Source organism: Malaya genurostris, chromosome 1 (genome assembly GCF_030247185.1).
Source record: "Malaya genurostris strain Urasoe2022 chromosome 1, Malgen_1.1, whole genome shotgun sequence".
In the NCBI taxonomy this organism is placed as follows: domain Eukaryota; kingdom Metazoa; phylum Arthropoda; class Insecta; order Diptera; family Culicidae; genus Malaya; species Malaya genurostris.
In genome coordinates, this window is record NC_080570.1 from 159,091,073 (window position 1) to 159,114,817 (window position 23,745).

Sequence of the window (23,745 nt, forward strand, 5' to 3'; positions counted from 1 at the left end):
ATTTGTATCATTTGTATGTGAAATGGTTGTTTTTTGAAATTTCTTCTACCGGGACTTTTTTTTCTAGCTAAAACAAACTTTTCCATTGCCATTGATGCAGTTTGCATAAACTTTTTGAAATATTCCTGAAAATTCAACCTAGCGTCACTGTTCGGAACCACATTCGTATACTAACATTAGTATGCAAGAAAAAAATTTTAATCCTTATAGAGTCTGAGAATTCACAGCATTCGCAATATTACTAAAAACATTCTGCACATAACTTTCAAAGAAACGCAAAGCAAGTTGTTAAGCCATGCGTGTTTGGCGTGGTGCAATATCAAACGTATAAAAAAACTATTTAAATGTATTTTTTTTGTGTTGACCCAAAATATATTCAGTAGCAAAATTTATTCAACAATAAATTTTGGATCAAAATTTCTCATTTCGGCACACAGTGAGGAAGGGCTAACTTCGACCGACAGTGCAAGTGCAAATGTGTCAGTGGTTGCTGTGTGAATCAGGTTTTGTTTTGTTTTTTGACATTGTCTTTGTCAGTCACTAGACAGTCAGTCAGTTGGCTCGGTGAAGGAAAAACTCGTTAACTTAATTTGTGATGAAAATTTTCTCCATCAACCGTTCCATTATCAAGATGTGTTAAATATAAGAAGTTTTGTGTTAATTACCTACTGATTGAGATAGTGTTCGGGTGATTATTAGCTGTCGAAAAGCCTCGTTTCCGTTAGACTATGATAAGCGATTACTCGCTGACTTCCTCCGATTGCGATGATACGACCAGTAGCTACGCCGACACGACGACGGAGGATGACGAGGATGAGGTTTTCTTCCGGCTGTCCGGTGGAGACCAGGACGGTAGCGACAGCCAGAAGTTGGTCACCATCAAACAGTACGCCCAGAATGTGGTGGATTTTAGCTCGCAGTACGGTAGCGACACCAGCATTTCCTACACTGCCTACAACGTAACAGGGAAGCCATCGAAGTATCCAGATTATGGTGACTTTCCGGAAACATTCGCTTTCGTAAGACGTTCGGCAATCGATACATTGAGAATGGGGGTGAAACTGATTTAACCGTATTTTTTTCTTCCAATTTCAGCGTACATACGGTCCTTGGTGGAAGCGTGCCCCATCGGCTGCGGGTGAAATCAACCGGCGGAGCCATGCTGACAATATTCCACCAACGGATGATTATATTCTGGCGCGATTCGAAGAGCCCGTATTTCCGGAATCTATCACGGTATTTGAAACCTACAACACGGGTGCCATTGTACGTATTTGGGCCTATACTCAAGCGGAAGAATGGATTCGGTTGTGGGATTGTGCCGAAACGGCCGTTGATTGTTTTCCACCGATCGAGCGTAACAAGGCCCGACAATTTTGTCCTCGACTGAAGCCCTGTCCGAATCCTGCCCGGTACATTCGCCTAGAGTTCAATACTACCCATCTGGAATATTTCACCCAAATAGACGCAATTTTACTGGTCGGACAGAAAACTGTCGTAAGCAAATGTGTCAATTTGAAAATGCTTAACCGAACGGATCGAACCATTAAACCAACGCCGGATGAGTTTGCGGAAGAGGAACTGCGTAGTTCGGGTAGTGACAGCATCTGCAGTAGTCGTAGTTTGACACCCACTGAAAATGACAGCCGGCTTACGTTGGACCAGATGCCGTACGAGATTCTGTTTAAAATATTTTCATTTCTGGATCTGAAATCGCTGTTTCGATGTGGCAGAGTTTGTCGCACCTTTCAACAGATCGTGGCTTGTGATTCGTTACTCTACGCCGAGGTCAGCCTCAAACCGTACTGGAATTGTGCCTCGTCATCGACGATGCGTGCGCTGAAGCAAAGATGTGCCTACACGAAAAAGTTGGACCTGTCCTGGTGCGGAATGTTCAACATTATTACTCCGACTGAATTTAAAGAGTAAGCCGGTTCCGTGTTAAGCTTGACAGCGTTCCGTCGTAACATTTCCTTTGAATTTTAGCTTTCTAGTAACCTGTGGTGCCGGTCTCACTCACTTGCGGATGGATTCGTGCAAGTTCATAGTTAACGAGCGATGCCTGGAAGCCATCGGAATGCATTGTTTTGAAAATCTACGGGAGCTTTCGCTTCAGAACTACACTCCACAGAATGATGATTTTTCCGCTTTGGTTCACTTCCGGAATCTCGAGCGGCTCGATTTGAGCCGGACCACGATTGACCGGTTGTCGTTGGTTAGGGTTTTAGCCCGAAACGAACAGTTGCGTCATCTTAATTTAGCATTTTGTTCCTTGGACGTCAACATGGATGACGTCGCGCAGCAGATCTCCAAGTTTAACCGTCAGTTGATCTCACTGGACATGTGGAAGTCTCACTCGTTGACCTCGGTTGGGTTGGAGGCACTGGCTAAGTGTACCGAACTGGAGGAAGTTGATTTTGGCTGGTGTCTCCGGGAGGAACCAACACCCGGGGAGTCCCTTCGGGCACTAATAAAATGTTGTCCCAATTTACGGAAACTTTACCTGGCAGCAATTCGTGGCTTCACGGATCGGGATCTGGATGCTATAGCCACCAATTGCGTAAAACTGGAACAACTAGATTTGCTGGGTTGTATGGGCATTTCAACCGAGATGTGCTACCGGTTGTTGTGTCGCTGTAAAAAACTACAACTCCTGGATCTCAGTTTCTGTGATAATCTGGACGAACTGCAGATTGCCCTGTGGCGAGATTGCTTCGACGTGGACATCAAGCGTAGTCTGGTTGACTTTGGACCGCAGCGGGCTGAGTTTTAAGCGAAAGGCTGTGACCGTGACCTGTGGCTTACTACCCGATGGTTGTGATTTTATGCGATCACCATTCCAAGTAGGTACCGAAAGCTGATATTTATCTTATATATATTTAAATTAGCCATATTTGCGTTGAAACTCGATTCGAGTTACGTTTACTGGAATACATTTGAGATTACTCTGACTGTTTGAAAAATTAACGCACGAGAAATGTGAATTGAAAGAATTTCCTTTAAGGTTTACAAAGATCACATATCTTCTTTTAGTATTGTTTCTTTCAACAAGATTATTTCGATAATTCATTTAAATAATTTTTATTCTTCCATTCTTTTCGTTGATTAGCAATGAGACACGTACGTTCGGCACATCAGTAATGTGTTCTGCAAATAGCAGAAATTTTACGTCTGCTTTACGGTTTAGGTTTAATTACTACGTGGCAAAGCAGTTCGACATTAAACTGTTAAGCACTGACGAATCGAGGACGTAACGTAAAGAAAATTGAAACAGAACCTTAAAAGAAACCTGGTACCATGTCGCATATAAAAACAAACACCGGAGGATAATAACATGATGGTAAGTAACGTGAAAGTTTTATTTTATCAGTTCGGCGATGGAATGAAAATTTGAGAACAAATGTCCTTAGGGACGTGAAACGAATCAGGACCTTCAAGTGATCAAAAAGCAGAATTTTAATCTCACACACCAGTATACCGATCCGCGGAAAGAAGGAATATAGGAGTTGTGGGAGTTCAAGTGGCAGTACAATTTCCCCAGATAGAAACTGCGGAGCAGTCGAGACAAAACATGCATTTAATGCTTAACTTACTTAAGGAGTTTTGCCAGAAAAAAAAACGGCCGTGTGGGTAATGTAAGAGACATAACTAGAGAATGTGAATACGATTAAAATCAGAATTTGGATAATCGGTTAGTGTTAACGCTGCACCTATACTAAATTGCAAATTTCATTAATAACGAAACTGTTTTTAATTATATCGCACTGCTGAAAACATAATCATAAATTGTTGATCATATTTCCGATGGCATGTAGCAAAAGTTAGATACAACAAGAGATATTCACGATCAAAAACTTATCACTCTCCCACAGTGTAAATTTTGAAAAGGCGCTCCATAGCAAAGCAAAACGTATTCACGCCAAAAAATTGAATGATAACTGAGTAATCCTCACCTAGAATCGATGTTTTCAAGGCGACAAGTCATTTCTGAAGAAGCTTGAACTTCGGTTCTTTGAACAGAATTTGCCCCCCATATTTTTTTAAATTCCATAATTCTAGTTCTGAATCTCGGAAATCAGAGTTTCAAGTTATGCACCAATAGTTCAGAATTCAGCGTACAGCTATTATTCGGAAATATAGAATCCTGCGCCAGTGGCAAAATTTGAGCACCAGAATACACAATCCTAAAAAGTGCAAAGCTCAGATTCGTAAGATTAAAATCCGTAACCTAGAACTCACAGCGCGCAGCCCACAGATTAGAGTTCCGAGTTATAAGACCACCATCACACTTCAAGTGTTTAAACTTTTTAGTCTAGATTCCAGAAGTTCAAAGTCTAAATCCAGACTACAAAATTTGAGTCTGGTGTTTAATATATGGAATCTGAAACGAGAGTCCAGCGTTCCGAGTCACGCGTCAAGTGTTTGTATTTTTGAGTCCAGACTCCAGAGTTCAAATTAAAGCCCTAAATTCAGTGTTCAGAAACGAGTGTCCCGCAGTAGGTCTACAATCCATAGACCAAAGTCCAGATTCCCAGAGTATAGAATTCGATATCTGGCATCCCGGAGCGAGAGCCCTGAGTTCAGGAGTAACACTTCGATGTCTAGTGTATAAGATATTCAGTCCACCAGAAACCGGAGTTCTAAATCCAAAGTCAAGAGTTTCACGTCAAGTGCTCGAACTCTAGATTCTAATATCTTGAGTTCAGAGAAAGGATTTCAGAGTTTTATGTTGAGTGCTTATATTCTTAAGGCAGGAAGACAGACCCTACAGTCCGAGTTTCAGAGCACAGATTTCAAAGGACTGAGCAGGAGTATTAGTCTAGCTTTTTAACTCGTCAAGAATCCATAGTCTAAAGACAAGTTCCGAATCTAGAGGCCCAGAGCCTGGAATTCTGAGTTCAGCATTCATGGTCCAATGTCTAGTATCTGCCCTCTTGCATCTTGAATCCAGAGATTAGAGTCCGGAATTCAAAGTAACACTTTCAAGATCCATCGTCTAGTGTTTTAATTCTTGAGTCTAGAATCCATAGTCCAAATTCTACAGTTCTGAGTCATGAAATCGGAGTTCAGAATTCAGTATCCAATGTCTAGTATCCGAACCCTAGAATCCAGAGTCCGAAATCCAAAGTTATGCTTACAGGATCCCTAGTGTTTTAACTCTTGAGTCTACAGAGAACTGGAACTATAGCCATAGCCCAAAGATCTGGAACCAGAGTCTTGTGTTCAGAACTCAGAGATCACCGTATAGTATCTAAACTCTGGAGAAGCTGAAAACCAGAGTTCAAATACCAAAGTTCGGAGTTTGGAATCGAAAGTTACGCTTTCAATATTCAGAAAGAAAGTCCGGGATCAAAAGTTACGCTTACAGGATCCCACGTCCTGTGTTTTAACTCTCGAGGCGTTTAGTGTTTCAACTCCGTAGTCCAACTTCTAAATTACAGAGTTCTGAGTTCAGAGTCCGATGTCTAGTATCTGAACTCTTGGAACCAAATAAATGCTTGTAGGTTCCCTAGGGTTTTAACTCTTGAGTCTAGAATTCACAGTCCAAAATTCTGAAACGCGAGTTCTGAGTTCAAAACTCAGACACTAACGTCTAGCATCTGAGCTCTTGAATATAGAAGCCAGAGTCCAAATTACACAGTTTGAAGTCTTAAATCCAAAGCTACCTTTCTAGAAGTTCAAAATCCAATGTATAGTATCTAATTGAATTCCGAAGTCCAAATTCCATAGTTCGAAGTCTGGAATCAAGCTCCCATGTCTAGTGTTTTAACTCTTGAGTCTAAAGTCCAATGTCCAGAGTTCTAAAAGCTAGAGTTTGTAGTCTAGAGTTCGAAGTTCAGAATTCAGTATCCAATGTTTGGTATCTGAACTTTTGAATCCTGAATTCAGAACTCATAGTGCGGAATCGAAAGTTTACTTACAGGATACCATATCTAGTGCTTCAACTCTTGAGTCTAGAATCCATGGTCCAAAGCTCTGAAACCAAAGTTCAGAGTTCTGAACTCAGAGATCAGTGTCTAATATCTGATCACTTGAATCTAGAGGCCGAACTTCAGAGTTCAGTGTCTTGAATCCAAATTTGCCCAGTCAGAATATCACGTATAGTGTTTTAATTTTTGAATCAAGGATCTATTGTTCAGAGTTAGGAAACCAGAGCCCAAAGTTTTAAGGCTAGAGTTCTGAGTCCGGAGTTCAGAATTCTGAGTCCAATGGATAGTATCCAAACTCTAGAATCTAGAGTCCAAATTCCATAGTTCGAAGTCTTGAATCCAAAGTTAAGCTTCCAGAGAAGCTTAGAATCCATATTCCAAGGTCCATAGATCTGAGTTCAGAATTTAGTGTCCAATGGCTAGTATCTGAACTTTTGAATCTTGAATCCAGAGGCCAGAGTGCTGAATCCAAAGTTACGCTCACAGGAATCTAGAATCCATAGTTAAAAATTCTAACAGCAGAGTTGTTGTTGTTTATGTTATAGTTCATCTGTATGTCTTAATGAATAAAAAATTAATGTAAAAGTAAAACTTAAATGACATTATTACGGTAGTTTCAGAATCCAAGATTTTTAGATATTCTTTTTGAATTTTTAGAATTAAGATCTCCAGAATCCAGGGCCAGAATCGAGTTCCAGAGTGCAGGTCTAAAATTCAATCCCAGAATCCAAGGAGTGTAAATAAATTCATGAATTGAATTAGATTCCGTAGGTTTTCGACTAAATTCCACATCTGGATTCTAGAATTGTTATTTCGGAGCTGAACTCTAGAACAGTTCTGCAACTAAAATTTAGCTGCAGACCAGAATTTAGGTCCAGCGCTCTGTGCTTGGAGTCGGGTTCAGAATTCAGTGCCGATCCAGAATTCTAGTCTAGAATTCAGTTCCAAAATTCGGTTCTACAACACAGAATCAGTGTTCCCGAGTTCAGTTTCGGAATTCAGTTCCAGAATCTAGCATCAACATTGAGTTTCAGAACTCAGTTCTAGCAATTGATTCCAATATTCGGTTACAGAATGTAGATTTTTAAACATCAAAGAAACTTAACCATACATTTTATTCGTATTCACGAATTCCGTTTATGTCTTTGACATTACCCACTCGCCTTTTTCTTCAAATATTATAACAATGCTTCATTCTGTTATGTCGTTTTCGCTTGATGCCAAACCTAACCCAGTTTCCACTCTAACTGCTGTCAAACCGTTTGTTTGAAGTCAGTTTCGAACCTAGTTTCAACGTTGTTGAACTGAAAATCGAGTCAGTTTCGAACCTGGTTTTTAAATCAGTTTTGCTCAAACCCCCGTTGCTAAGTGCGAAATCAACACAGTTTCGTGAAAAGTGTTTGTTTGATGAAACTACCCTGGGTCAGTTTCAGTTTTCTCAAGCGAAAACGACATTAGTAAAATTTGATATTTGATTTTACACGATGACGACACAAAAGAACTGCCGATGAATCAAGTTCATCTTTGACAGCTATCAGTGTATTGTTTTGTTATAAACGTGTTTCACAGTGAAAAGAACTAAAAAGATTGCCCTGTAAGCGTTTCCAGTATCAAGGAGCGATATTTGTGTAAATCTGTTTAGTGTGAGGCGACTTGCAATTTTTAAATTCAAACGATGAACCTCTGATGAACTTTTAAACTATAAACAAACCACCGTACTTACCTAACAGCTATAGTCCTAGGGTGTCCTTTGCTGAATCAAGCATACGTCTCCACATAACTCGGTCCATGGCTGCTCGTCGCCAGCCACTCAAGGCACGGATGCTTCTGAGATCATCCTCCACCTGATCGATGCACCTCCACCTCTTCTTCTTCTTGTACCAGTCGGATTAGATTCAAGAACCATTTTCACGGGGCCCATCGTAGACGTCCGATTTTAGCTGTCCGTACGATGGGTCGATCTCCTAGCAGCTGTTGCAATTCGTGATTCATACGCCGTCTCCACGTTCCCTCTTCCATCTGTACTCCGCCATAGATGGTCCTCAGCATCTTCTTTTCGAAAACACTAAGGACGCGTTAGTCCTCAGCCAACATAGTCCAGGTCTCGTGACCGTAGAGAACAACCGGTCTAATGAGCGTTTTTTAGATGGTCAATTTCGTGCGGTGGCGTACTTTTCTCGATCGAAGGATTTTTCAGAGTCCAAAGTACGCACGATTCCCTGCCAAAATACGTCTATGAATTTCTCTGCGGGTGTCATTATCGGCGGTCACCAGTGAGCCCAAATACACCGTCTATCAATATTCGTGGTGGGAGGCGTAGAGTTTTTTTCTCTAGAGCCTTTTCCTCTGTATGTATTTTGTTTTTGACGCATTTATGGCCAGTCCGATACGCCTAGCTTCAGCTTTCAGTCCGATGTAGGTTTCCGTCATCTTCTCAAGGTTACGTGTCACTATTTCATTATCGTCAGCGAAGCAGAAAAGTTGTACGGACTTTCGGAAGATCGTGCCACTCGTGTCGATTCTCGCTCTTCGAATCACACCTTCCAAGGCAAACAAACCACCGGCGGCTGTCAAAAAAAAAGTTCATTCTGTTCATTTTGTGAGGTTATGGCATGTTCTTGAAAAACCTAATTGTTTAACTTAAAAATGGTTCCATAAATGCTGGAATTAAAATGAAGCGTTTTTTCTTTCGTGGTTTTCGATGACCTGAATTCCTTTTCAAATCAGTAGATGCAAGGCCAACTACAAAATGAAAGCCGTATTTTATTAAAGAGCAATAAATCTAAACGCGAAACTCACTGCGAACAAATGATTCCGGGAGGTTGTTCGACCATCGCTACCAAACAAAACACTTCCAATCCGAGTAACTAGAGGTAGCCCCCCAAGATCTGATTGGATACAATTTCATTTGCAAACCTGGTCAGCTACTGCATGCTCCCGGACGGTGTTAAATCATGCTCGCATTCTGTCAGAGTCAGCTAGTTTATAATTTATGATTGCACGAACAGCCGGGGACCGGTGATGTGACGAGTATTCAACCTGCGACATGGAAATTACAAACCGGACGAAACGAGAGTGATAAATATGCAACCCAGTCGGTGTTGAACAGTCGTTCGCACCGCACGCGGAATTTTTTTTCTGGCTACCTAGAGTTTCATTGATTCAAGGCTTCAGTCTTTTTCAAGGCTACCTGAATCACTAACTAAGTGACTAAGTGATACAAAGAGTGATATTAGAGTGACTAAGTGATACAAAGAGTGATATTAGAGTGACTAAGAAATTAATCAGCCTTTTTTAAGGCTAGCTAGGAGTCTAATCGAAGACTAATTTAGCCTAGTTAATTTAATTTAAAATTTCATTAATTTCAAAAATGCCTGCGTCCAACCGGAAAGGCAACAAGCCTAAGGCTAAAAATAATTCAATACGGAATAAATCACAATCCGTTATTCAACATTTTTCTAATAACATTCACGATCTTATAGAATCTGAATGTAGAAATAAAAGACAACGGACGGATTTCCCTTCCGTTGATCCTATGCCGTCTAACAATATTTACGAGATTCTACCTGAATCCGATTGTAGCGACATAGAAGAAAATTCTTCAAAAATTCCCAAAATGGACGCTTGTCGTTCTGGGAAGAAACATCAATCTATGCCACCAGTGACGGTGATGATTTCCGACTTCAAAGCATTCCGTACTGAGCTTTCTACTTTTCTCCCGGAAGTAAAAGTCTCATTTCAAATCGGACGAAGAGGAGAATGTCGAGTCTTGGTGGATGGATTGGAAGACTACGAACGTCTTATTCGATATTTGTCCGAAAAACTTCATAAATTTTATTCATATGATATAAAATCAGACAGACCCTTCAAGGCTGTCTTGAAAGGATTATCAAATGATCAAAGTATTGATGAAATTAAAAATGAACTAAAAGAATTGCTTGGTTTTGCCCCTTCCCAAGTAATACTTATGAAAAAAAGAGCGAATGGTACTTCTAAACCACGCTCTGGAATTTCCCATGAACTTTACCTAATACACTTCAATCGAAGTGATGTAAACAATTTGAAAACTTTAGAAAAAGTACGTTTCATTTCCCACATTAAAATTCATTGGGAACATTATAAACGGCATAATCGTATTGCTAACTTAACGCAATGTCGTCGTTGCCAAGGCTTCGGTCATGGAACCAAAAATTGTCATATGGATATACGGTGTTTGAATTGTGGTAAATCGCATTCGAAAGACGCTTGTCCAATGAATGAAACCACTGATAAATTTTCATGTTCAAATTGCAATGGAAATCATAAATCCAATTATTTGAAATGTCCTGTCAGGGAAAAAATTTTAAACGCTCGTTCGCTTAGACAACAAGTCAAATCAACGACCTTAAATTTACAGAATATACCTGAAAATTCTTCTAAGGCATCTGCCAATTCGTCTTCTAACGAAAACAATTTATTGACAGGTAGATCGACCTCGTCATCATCTTCTTCTAATGTCAGTTATGCTGGTATATTAGGTAGAAATCTATCTCCTATTTCTTCTAATGTAAATAATCAAAACACAGGACCGCCTTGCAGTTCTTCTTCTAACGAAAACAATTTATTAATAGGTAGACCGGCCAAATCACCTTCTTCTAATGGCAGTCTACCTACCAATATTCCTTCAATGCCATTCGCTTCTTTAAATGAAGTCGATTTAGGCGATATAACTGAAAATAAAATGATCTACCTACAAGATCAACTTTTTCAAATGATCATCCAAATGAATTCGACTTCATCTCTTTTTGAAGCATTTCAAATCGGATGGCAATTTGCAAATAATATTATAATGAATTTAAAATTTAACAGTGATGTTAAATAAATATTTGAATATTTTAAATTGGAATGCTCGATCTTTGAAATCGAGTGAAGATGAATTTTATAATTTTCTCGAAGTTCACAAAATCCATATTGCCATTGTGACAGAAACTTTTCTTAAACCAAATGTCAAATTGAAAAGTAATCCACATTATGTGGTTCATCGATTTGACAGGTTTACTGGAATTGGTGGTGGAGTTGCCATTTTTGTCCAACGGCAAATTAAACATCGAATTTTACCTTCTTTCAATACTAAAGTTATTGAAAGCTTGGGAATCGAAGTTGAAACCATTCATGGAATTTATTTCATCGCTGGAGCATATTTGCCATTCCAATGCACCGGCGAACAATTAAATTTCTTTAAAGGCGATTTGCAAAAACTTACAAGATATCGATCGAAATTTTTCGTAATAGGGGACTTAAATGCTAAGCATGTCCAGTGGAATTGTAGGCAAAATAACAGTAATGGTAAAATACTTCATAATCAACTCTCAGCTGGTTACTTTACAGTTCTTCATCCCAGTAATCCTACTTGTTTCTCTTCCGTGAAAAACCCTTCTACAATTGATCTGGTTCTAACAGATCAAAGTCACATTTGTAGTGAACCGATTACTCATGCTGATTTTGACTCAGATCATCTTCCTGTAACATTCAGACTTTCCAACGAAGCTATAATTAATCCAATTAGTTCTATTTTCAACTATCATAGAGCTAATTGGTTGGATTACAGATCTCACATTGAAAATCATGTGGATCATGAAACTATTTTAGAAAATTCTGCGGACATCGACACAGCAATTGATAATTTGAATCATTATATTATCGAAGCTAGAAATCTTTCAGTTCCCAAAGCTCAAACTAAATTAAATTCTCCTATCATCGATGACAATCTTCAACTGCTCATTCGGTTGAAAAATGTTCGTCGACGACAATATCAACGTTCTCGTGATCCTGCTATGAAAAACATAGTTAAGGATTTACAAAAAGAAATTAAACATAGATTTACTCTTTTGCGAAATGAAAATTTCGCTAAAGAAGTTGAACAAATTAAACCATATTCTAAACCTTTCTGGAAACTTTCTAAGGTTCTTATGAAACCTCAGAAACCAATTCCTGCTCTCAAGGAAGGAAATCAAATACTTCTTACAAATGGTGAAAAAGCTCAAAAACTTGCTCAGCAGTTCGAGAGTGTCCACAATTTTAATTTAAACGTTGTGAGTCCTATTGAAAATGAAGTCTCACTGAAGTATGATCATATTTCAACCCAAGTGTTATTACCAAATGACATTCTTGAGACCAATTTTGATGAAATTAAATCAATTATTAGGAAACTCAAAAACATGAAGGCTCCTGGTAATGATGGAATTTTTAATATTCTTATTAAAAATCTTCCCGATGTTGCCTTGAGACTCCTGGTTAAAATTTTCAACAAGTGTTTTTCATTAGCTTACTTCCCAAAAAGATGGAAAAACGCTAAAGTAATTCCTATCCTAAAACCTGATAAAAACCCAGCAGAAACATCAAGTTATCGCCCAATTAGTTTACTTTCTTCTATCAGTAAACTTTTTGAAAAAAATATCTTGTTAAGAATGATGACTCATATAAATGAGAATTCAATTTTTTTACCAGAGCAGTTTGGATTTCGTCATGAACATTCAACTACTCATCAACTTGTCAGAGTAACGAACATGATAAAATCAAATAAATCTTCTGGGTTATCCACTGGAGTTGCTTTTCTAGACATAGAAAAAGCATTCGACAGTGTTTGGCACAAAGGTTTAATAGCAAAAATGTCTGATTTCCAGTTTCCTATTTATTTGATCAAAATGATTCAAAATTATTTAACTGATCGTACTCTTCAGGTTAGCTATCAGAATTGTAAATCTGAATTGCTACCCGTACGAGCCGGTGTTCCGCAGGGTTCGAGTGTAGCTCCAATCTTGTATAATATTTTCACTTCTGATCTTCCAAATCTACCCGTTGGTTGTCAGAAATCGCTATTCTGTGACGACACAAGTCTGTTAGCCACAGGTAGAAATCTAAGAGTGATCTGCAGTCGCCTACAAAGAAGTTTAAATATTTTCAGTGATTATCTGTCAAAATGGAAAATTAAACCAAATGCAGCAAATACGCAATTAATTATCTTTCCTCACAAGCCAAGAGCTTCTTTTCTAAAACCAAACAATAATCACATTCTCAAATTGAATGGCTTGGAATTGACATGGTCTGATCAATCTAAATACTTAGGTTTAACGTATGACAAAAAACTCACTTTCAAGGATCACATTGAAGGAATCCAGGCAAAGTGTAATAAATATATTAAATGTTTATATCCTCTTATAAACAGAAATTCTAAGCTCTGTCTAAAAAACAAATTGTTAATTTATAAACAAATTTTCAGACCAGCCATGCTTTATGCGGTACCAATTTGGTCAAGCTGTTGTTCCACCAGGAAGAAAACGCTTCAAAGGATTCAGAATAAAATTCTGAAAATGATTCTGAAGCGTCCTCCCTGGTTTAGTACAAATGAGTTACACAGACTCACAAATATAGAACCATTAGATGTAATGTCACATAATATTATAAGCAAATTCCGACAAAAATCGATGCAATCTTCAATTGAATCGATTCGCTCTCTGTATTAGTTAGCAAGTTAGTATATAAGTTCCTTTTCCCCATTACACAATACAAGTAGGTTTAGAATTTTCCCTACACAAAAATCTCAGAATTGCGGAAGCAAATGATGTCTTCATGGTAATAACCAAATCATATATATATAACAGGGCTGAAAAGTCACCACTTGTGGCTGAACACCCAATTTAAATCTTAATAATTTAATTTTAACTCATATTCCAATAATATTTTCTATTAAAAAAAAAAAATAAAAAAAAAAAAAAATATATGCAACCACAACACAACTAGTTTACTATGACAACGACTATGACAACGACGACGACGACGGTCGTCCTCCATGGCAAACTATGATCGGGCCTAATATGGAATCCCTTCGTAAACAGTTAGGGCAGCAGCTCGCAGTTTGCTGACTGACTGAGCTTTGTCAATCTGTCAGATCTGATCGGATTTTGTTTGACGACGAGTCAAAAATGTGACCCCCAGAACGCGTAATATTCCCACCAGTTTCATCAAACGAGTGTGTAATCAAATATGACCAACATTTGCACTAGTGCTGCTCGGTCGAATTGGCGCGAACGAATTAATGCTGTTCACCGGGTAAGGTGTTCCACGGTTTGCTTGCTTTATTGCGCAGTGATTGGCTCCTCACCCGTTCAGGGTTTTAACTGCGTGGGTGACGTCGCCAGCAAGGTGATCAAGTAGATTCTTTTATCTGTGCTCCTCTCTCTCTCCACATTTGCTGTACATTTGTCGTACGTGAACTGACATCCAACAAAACGATTTTCTTTTCAGATCAACAACCAATCGAAGATTGTGGTTAGTGATATCCGGCACCGCAATCGACAATCGTTCAACTGGTACTGGGATGACGTGCTGCTATCGCTGCTATTCGAGCTCGGCAAAGGCGGAACAAATACCTGCACCCACCTTTCTGGGTAACGAGCGACGGAGCTGTTATTGGTCATCATCACCATCGGAGCGCGCCTGAAAAATGTGTGTTACCCGAACGCGAGCATACCGCGGTGAAGATTTTTGTCCCGCGCGACTGGTGCGCGCTCATCCATTGGCAGAGCTAGCTAGGGTCTCCTTCCAATGCTTCGACTTGAGGATTGGTAAGAACCACCGCGGCGGCGCTTCATAACATTTGTCCCTGGTGCGGCTGATTACACCGCACGTCGTCGTTTGACCACACACCACTATCGCACCAAAAGCGCGAGCAAGCAAGCAAGCAAGCGATTATTCAGTCGTCGCTTGGAACTGGCCGGGTTGCATGCATGATGGCAATATCATCAGGCCGCCAGTTTCGTCGCGACTTTTGAGCGATTAACATGTGCGATTAGCAAAACTCGATTAGCCTCCAGGAAAGATATTGCTTGTGTTGGGCGATAGTTTTGATCGGTAAGTTGTTTACAAGCTGTTTAGTGTTGTTGACTTTTTTGTTTCTGTGAACCTGTTTTGTGTGTGTGTGTTCTCGCACGATATGATGCTGCACTCTGATCCGGTACCGGATGCGAAGTTGTGCAAGCGTGTGTTTCCTGTGGACTTTGACGGATTGTTTCGAATGAAAACTGTTATCACATTCACGCCAATCTGAGAGCGTCCTCGACGGAAAATTAACATGTCGGAAGGTGAAACACAGTCCATAAATGGACCGCGCCGTACCGTGCACTTGACACCTTAAAAACACTAACACTATTGGGACCAAAACAGGGCGCCCACGGGTTGTCCAAGGCTGCTCTAGCGGCTGGCTCCGACCGCCATTGTTCGATGGCTCATTTGATATTCGGTGGATCTTCACCAGAACTGGAATGTTTTGTTATTTTATTCAGTTCGTCCGCAGCATCGAAACCCTTACCGGCAAACGTTGGTATTGTGTATTGAGTTTATTCATCTATTCACGATGGTGTCATTCATTGGTGATGCTGCGGCTTGTCACACGCGTTCGGGAGAATGTTTGCTCGGTAAGCATGTGGGATTGACTCATCGCAGATTTAAACGAAGCTTTGCATGCTGAATGTAAAATTGGGAAATTTTGTGTTAGCTCGCCGCTGACCACTGACCCCGATTGAAATGATATGGAAAGATTTTCGGTTCCAGGATGCTCAACGTTTCTACAATAGCAAAACCTAATATTCTACAGGAACTGAACAATTGCACCTTAGAGTAATTCCCCCGCAAACAGATTTTTTTCTGTACTTTTGATTTGGCTCAAATTTTATGGCTAAACGAAATAATTAGCTAGCCTATAAATGGTTTCGATTTGGTATCTTCTGCAATATTTAGGGACTATGTAAAATTTTTATTATCGCTGAAAAATTTTGTCGTGAATACGACTTACTTTACTATGGGGCGCCTTTTCAAAATTAGCCATATGGAAGAATGGGCAGAACTTAATCGTGAATATCTCGACTTGTATTAATGGCAGCATCATAATTCTTTCACCATTTCATCAAAAATATGATCAGGAATTTAGGATAATATTTGGAACAGAGCGAGATAACCACAAACAACTAAAAAATTAAATTCCCTGAAACTTTGAAAACAACGCGGAAAACTCTTTACTTTTGCTTGGCTTTTTCGCGCAAGGACGACGATTTTGAGGTAGTCAGGAACCTATCTTCATCTGAATGCGTATAAAAGGGGAATCGTGGTCGAAAATCGATCATTATGAATAAATCAATATAAATCAAACTGTCTCTCAGTTAAACTGTTAAAAAGAAATTTAATCAAAAATTATTAACTAGAAAATTACCGTAAATTAAAAGATGAAAAGTAACATTACTACATCACTTGACATGTAACATCACACAGTAATGTAACCAAAGAGAAACAATAAATATTTAATGTAAAAAAAATATGAAAATCGATCATTTCTTCTTGTGTGTTGGATGGAAGCAGACGTCGTGAGAATGATTTATCATTTGCTTTCCGGTCGTCGAGGGAGCGATATCATCAACCAACAGCGACGGAGAGTGCACCTTCTGCGTGGTTAAAACCGTAAACGCTCAGGTAGCAACTTTCATTCGCATTCTGAAACTGGATTCTGGAACTATATTCCGGAACTGATTTCAGTTTCGAAATGGTAGTTCTAGAATTGCAACTGAACTCTGAGTCTGCTCTTAGTTCTAAATTTAGTTGTTGAACTCAGGTCCAGTTCCTTATTCCAGAATTCTTCTATTGGGTTCTTTTTAGAATCATAATAATACTCCTAAAAATTATGCGACGTTTTACTGTACTCTGTGCAACCCAGAAATCGTCTTCCAGTTTCAGAGCTTAGAATTCAGAGCCTGCGTGCTGAACTGGATTCTGGAAAAAGATTCCGGAACTGATTTCAGTTTTGAAATTGTAATCTGCTAAAATCCAACTGAATTCTGAGTCTGTTCTAAGTTCTGAATCTAGTTCTTGAGCTCAGGTCCAGTTCCTAATTCCAGAATTCTTCAAATCGGTTCTTTTGTCCTGAATACGACTTAATTTACTATGGGGCGCCTTTTCAAAATTTACCCTGTACAAGAATGGGCAGAACTTTACCGCGAATATCTTTTGATGTACTTAACCCAACAACATATTTTTTTACAAGCTATCGGAAATATGAACTCGAATTCGTGATTAAATTTTCAACAGCGTGAAAAAAACCCTAAGAATAATTGAAAAACAAAGTTTTCTAAAACTTTTTCGCATCCGGACGACGGTTTTGAGGTAGTCAGGCACATATCAGAATCTACTGAACAAATAGAAAAGGTAATCTTTGAATAAAAACTGTTCATTTCTCTTATTGCTACGGACGGAACTTTCTCCCACCAACATCAGTAAGAACAAATCAAGTATAAGGCGTGAAACGCTCAGGTCGTCCTCTCATTTGGACTTCGGTCGTCAGGAGGAGCAGTCGGCAATGAAAGTAGATCTTTTGTGTGGTGTAAAGCTTCGAACGCTCAGGTCACAGAGCTAGTTTTCAGGATAATTTGATTAGTTTTGTGTAATTTTCGCAGTGCAAAATTCGCAACAATTTTTAATATCTTAGAGAATTGCACAATTTGGTCCTTCTGAATGCTAAAAATTTATCTCATACGGCATTTTGATAATAAATTTGACCTCAGAATTCTGTATGTTTCTATTTAGAACAAATAATTGTATACCCAAAGAATTATGCGAAATTCTCTTCACTATACTGTATACGGCCCATTTTCCAACCACTTGTAGTTTGTAGTAAAACTTTCTGCTGATATGCTATGTAAAATGCATAGCACCGACTTAGAAGCCATTAATGAAAGGTTCCTTTCAGAACCACCATTATTTTATCATAATGAACTATACTAGTTATTTCGTAATATTTAATTGTGTGTCAGAATCTTTAATGTAACTAATTTGTACTTTAATTTTATTCGTATTCACTACATCCAGTTATGTCTCTGACATTACACACCCGTACTTTTTATTTTAAAAATAACACCCAAAATTCAAATATCTCAAAAAATTATGATATTTTTTTATATGTTGTAGCTGAAGCTCAAAATAAAATAAGTAGTGTATCGAAAATAAGCTATCCACAAATTTTTCTTTCAAACTATGATAAAAAACGATATTTTACTCAAACTAAAAATTGATCCTTTATTGCACGAGGTTAAACTTGAGCATAATGAAAACCGAATGAAACACTCTTCATCAAGTTCCGGACATGTGTTGCATCGGATTTTTTTCGACGCTTGAGCCCATTTTTATTAACTCCTGCATGTTCCCAGCAGCCTTACCAGTCTTCTTGAAAACCCTCTTCACGATTGTTCAGTAACGTTCGAAACTGAGGGCAATTTGGTGGATTGATATTTTTCTCAACGAAATTTATTCTTAAGCCAATTTAGAGTGGTTTTGGCATAGTGAGCCAATGCTAAATCCGTCCAAAACAGTGGATGTGTACTATGCTTCTTATATGAAGGCAGCAATCTCTTCTGGAGACACTCAGATCGATAGATTTCTGCATTTATAGTTCCGGTAGTGTAACAAATGGTTGACTCTAACCCACGGGAACATATTGCTTGCCATACCAGTACCTTTTGACCAAATTTCTCCACTTGAATCGACCTGTCCGCATCGCACACATCCTCCCCAACGACGACAGTAAAGTATTGTGGACCTGGGAGGGTTTTTGAGTCCTCCTTTACATAGGTCTCAACGTCCATCAAAACGCATGCATCCGGAGATTTTCTGCTTCTTGTAGGTCTTCAGGTGATTTCGTCTCCTGAAACACTGGACCATTCCGACACTCGTTCCTGCTTTTTTGACCAAATCACGTATTGACATTGATTTGTTCTCTATGATTAGAGATACCACTTTCTGGTCCAGTTTTGGGTGCGAAGAACCAGGTTTTCTGCCTCTTCCTGGTAGCTCATCCAAAGAATAGTGTTCCTCAAACTTATTAACACTGGCATGATGAATTCCAAACCGCTTCGCCAATTTTCGCATAGTAATATTCTTCTCACTTAGCCATGTGTCCAGAACCTTAATTTTCACTTCTTTTTCAATACGCGACATTTTGAAATCGCAGAATTTCAACCGCACAAACAAGTAAACAAACGAAAGCTGACAGCCAAACGCACAGCATGCTGTTTATTTGTTTATTTGTTTTTTTTTGGAGCAGGGTAAAGCCCACTGGAGCTGAGCATTACCAAATTTTAGCTCTCTCTCCAGCAGGCATAAAACCTCTCATCTTTTGTACCAACAGATTATAATTATCCAAATGATACATTTCCTTAAATTACATTGGTTACTACTACACACAGCACCATACTAATACTAATACTAATACTAATACAATACTAATAGCTAGTGAGACAAGAATCTTAGAAACAAATTCTTTATGCTGTTATGAGTTAAGTGAAAATCGAAAGCATTTGAGCAACGATTAAATAGACGGCACATACTAACGAAAGGCTCGTTGTGATCGTAATTGGTTCTAGCGGAAGGAAGACGGAGAAAAGTATGAGTTCGAAGAACACGACGGCGAATATTGAAGTCTAGTGAGCGTAGGAGTTCAGAACAATCGATTCGAGATTGAAGCAGATCTGCGACGAAAGTTGCCTTGAACACGTCTCTACGAACAGACAATAGATCGAGACCTATGAGCTTGCAACGATCTGAGTAAGTCGGAAGATTTAGAGGATCTCTCCAAGGAAGTTTGCGAAGCGCGAAACGAATGAATTTATGTTGGATGGCTTCTATACGCTGAATATCATTTTGATAATATGATGACCAAACAACAGCTGCGTATTCGAGTGTAGAACGAACCAGAGCACAATATAGCGCTTTTTGGCAATGTATATTCTCGAAGCATCTCGTAACACGAAAAATAAATCCGAGTAACTTAGAAGCTTTGTTGATTGTGTAATCCACATGCTGCTTGAAGTTCATTTTTGAATCCAGGATAACTCCTAAGTCTTTAACGAACGATTCTCTTTTAAGAACGGTTTGTGAAATAGAGTAGTCGAATTTAACTACTGAGTGTTTTCGTGTGAACGACATAATTGAACATTCCGAGGCGTTTATAGTCATTCTATTTATTCTGCACCAATTTGTAAAGATGTGTAATTGTGACTGCAGAAATATAGCATCATTGGTAGTTTTGATTAGATGGAAGAGTTTGAAATCGTCAGCAGAAGATAATTTCCTGCATTTCAGCAAAGTATTTAAATCATTTAAGTAGAGCAAAAATATGAATGGTCCTAGATGACTACCCTGTGGAACTGCGGAGCTGACAGCAAACGGTGATGTAAAGCAGTCACCAATCCTCACTGACATTTTATTTATTTATTTATTGAAGCCATTGAAACCAAGTCTACTTAGTTTGGAAATGGTAATCTGATGATTTATCTTATCAAAAGCCGCAGAGAAATCGGTGTATATGGCATCTACTTGAGGTCGTGCTTGTAAGGATTGAATGATAAACGAAGTATATGATACAAGATTTGTAGATGTAGATCGTTTCGGCATAAAACCGTGTTGGCTCTCGGATATATAATTTGAGCAGTTATGCGTAATAAAGTCCAAGACAATCCGTTCGAATAATTTAGATACTGCACATAAAGCGGCTATTCCTCGGTAATTGGAAATTTCATTTCTTCGTCCTTTTTTAAAAACTGGGAAGATGTATGATTCTTTCCATAAGTCGGAGAAAATTCCTTCTCTTAAGGAGTTGTTAAATAATATCGATAATGGAACTAGCAGACTGCTAGTACATTTTTTCAGTAAAACAGATGGAATGCAGTTTGGACCCACACTGAAAGATGATTTCAGCTTAGAACCTGCTTTGCTCACTACAGCCGTCGTAATATTGGGATGAGGACCTATGGGAGTAAGCAGAGGAACGTTACGGGATGCTTCGGCGGTCTGTTCATCCGTTAGAAGTTCGTCAGAGAAAACACTGCTGAAGTGCTTGCGGAAAAGATCACAATTAGCAGGTGATGATGTTCCTTGAAAACCATCGAGTGACATGTGAGTTGGGAATCCCGTTTCTTTACGCTGTTCATTAACGTAGTGCCAAAAGCTTTTTGAGTTTGTCCTAAGACTACTCTGTATCCGAAGTTGATATGCTTGGTAAAGAGTCTTATTCAACCGTTTATAGCGATGATTTAGATACGAATAGTGCGATCTGAGATGGAGTGAAGGATTTTTGGTCAACTTTTTCAAAGCGGATCGCTTAGCACATTTAAAGCCTTTCAGGGTGGAATTCGACCAAGGTGGATGTAGTGCTTCACGTTGTGTCTTTTTCGGACAAAACATGGCTCCATCACTTCACTCCGGAGTCCAATCGACAGTCAGCTGAGTGTACTGCACGCGATGAACCGAACCCAAAGCGTGGAAAGACTCAACAATCGGCCGGTAAGGTTATGGCGTCTGTATTTTGGGATTCGCATGGTATAATTTTCATCGACTACCTTGAAAAGGGAAAAACCATCAACAGTGACTATTATATAGCGTTATTAGAGCGTTTAAAGGACGAAATTTCAAAAAAACGGCCTCATTTGAAGAAGAAAAAAGTTTTGTTTCATCAAGACAATGCACCGTGTCACAAGTCGATGAAAACCATGCTGAAATTGAACGAATTGGGCTTCGAACTGCTCCCTCATCCACCGTATTCTCCAGATTTGGCCCCCAGTGACTTTTTTCTGTTCTCAGACCTCAAGAGAATGCTCGCTGGTAAAAAATTTAGAAACAATGAAGAGGTAATCGCTGAAACTGAGGCCTATTTTGAGGCAAAGGACAAATCGTACTACAAAAATGGTATCGAAAAGTTGGAATATCGCTATAATCGCTGTATCGCCTCTGATGGCAATTATGTTGAATAATAAAAACGAATTTTGGCAAAAAAATGTGTGTTTCTATTAAACGATACGAACTTTTCAGCCGAACTGTTACAAGAATTAAACTGCATTAGAAGACATATATTTGCGCTCTGAACAAAGAATTTATATGTGATGAAGGAAGAATCGACGATTTCAAGCCATGGACAGGCGAGCAAATTAAGAAAACATTTAATACGACGCTATACACGACAACGGACGTAAAAAGATTACTGAATGAGTAAAAAAAGTCGATTTTTTACTGTGCAAATTTTTTTATTCTTCAGAATAATCTCCATCTAGAGCGATACACTTGATCTATCGGTCCTCAAACATTTTGATACCCTTTAAATTAAATAAATATTGTCAAGCCCTTCAAAATAGGCTTCCGTTTTTTTGCAATAACTTCAGCATTCAACGAAAATTTTTTTTCCTGGAGAAATCTGTTCAGGTTTGGAAATAGATAATAGTCACTGGGGGCCAAGTCTGGATAATACAGGGGATGGTGGACCATCCCCATACCGAAAATCATTCAAATTCACCGTTGCTTTTATGCATGAATGCGCTGGTGCGCCTTTTACCATAGCTTGATGAAACCTAGAACTCGTCGGGCACGAAACTATTCACGTCTTTTCTGTGAGAGGCCCGGGACTTTTCATTCCATCTAGTAGTTTATTGAAAGTGGTTGCCTTCGAAAGCAATGAATTTTGTCCCATCTTTCCACCTACTCACGAATGCCACGTAGATTTATAATAAATGAAGGCGAGTGCGAGAGACATCGATGAAAATGAATGATAGTCGGAAGGGGTCAAGTCTGAGAAATATGGCGGGTGGAGCAAAAACTCAAATCTGAAAATTCATGCTTATGATCGCGTCGTCCTACAGCAAAATGACTTATTTTTCATAGTTTCTTCTGGTTTGAGAAGCTCGTAGCCACCTTTTCGATCTCACCAAATTCACAGTACCATTTGCTTTCCGTAACTTTACAGTTGATGTCTATGATTGGTTTGGTTACGATCGAAGGTTTTCTGCGCTTCTCAAAATAAATTCATTTCTCATCGCTCGTCACCATCCGGTGCTGAAAGGCTCTCGTTTCTAGCTTAGTAAGCGACGGCCGTCTATCGTTTAGCCCACGAGAAACCCATTTTTCCATCTTTTGAAACATTCCCGTGACATGTAGAAGATTAGAAATGGCTTAGAGACTAACGTTTGACCGCAATTTGTTTTTGAGTATGGGTGTTCTCTTCGTTCTACTATCCTTGCAATTGGACATCTTAAATTTTTTTGGGTTTACCTTTCACACTAAAATTGACTTTTGAATCAACTTTCAAAAATGCATGTTCCCCGTAAGCTTCAACAACAATTCGATGGGATTCAATAGTTCCCGTAAATACTCTTTACTTGACAAGAATTAGTCGCTAAGTTGACTTCACTAAATATACATGACACTAACTTGCAACCGACAAAAAAATAGCAACGGTTTTTTGAAACGTGTTGTTACAGCAAAACTAAAAATGACGCAATAGTGATCGAATCCCTGTTTGATGTAATTGAAATTTATCGAAATGTATTTTCAAGATTTACGTCTGTTATTTCACTGTAAAATAGTGATTGAATTGATCTTCGTACCCGGTTCCACATACATATTATCCATCGAAGGAAGCAATCACTGCAAGGATGGGCCATTTTGCAGTCACCCGTTTCAATCATGTTGACTTAAAATTTAGTTTCAAAATCTTGGGTTAATTCTCTACTTGGGTTTTAAGGACACTTGGGTTAAATGTAATCTAAATCGGCGAATACTTGGTTAAATTTTTGTCAGATTAGTTTTTGGAATTCGATTTCTTAACTGTTCTAATTGTGTAAAGCCTAAAAGTGTTTATGATCGATGGAATGAACAGTTAAATTATGTCTTTTCTAAGATGACAGTCAATTATCTGTATAGCAGTAGTAAAAATGTTTAGGATCGCATGTTATTAGCGTGAAAGCGAGATCTT

The 23,745-nt window shown here is 38.8% G+C and overlaps 2 protein-coding genes across 2 annotated transcripts in view; both read left to right on the forward strand.

Annotated features, from left to right (window-relative positions):
• The first annotated feature begins 532 nt into the window (after nucleotides 1–532).
• LOC131426468 (F-box/LRR-repeat protein 4) lies at nucleotides 533–2,967 on the forward strand. The gene is made up of 3 exons (XM_058589218.1): nucleotides 533–1,019; nucleotides 1,096–1,925; nucleotides 1,987–2,967. The coding sequence occupies exons 1-3, from the start codon at nucleotides 729–731 to the stop codon at nucleotides 2,771–2,773; spliced, it is 1,908 nt and encodes a 635-aa protein (XP_058445201.1). The 5' UTR covers nucleotides 533–728; the 3' UTR covers nucleotides 2,774–2,967.
• An 11,325-nt stretch (nucleotides 2,968–14,292) lies between these two features.
• The window catches only part of LOC131426469 (uncharacterized), a 152,638-nt gene continuing 143,185 nt past the window's right edge, over nucleotides 14,293–23,745 (forward strand). Inside the window, exon 1 of the mRNA XM_058589222.1 lies at nucleotides 14,293–14,819. The gene's annotated coding sequence lies outside the window, so the exon portion shown is untranslated. The remainder of the gene's footprint in view (nucleotides 14,820–23,745) is intronic.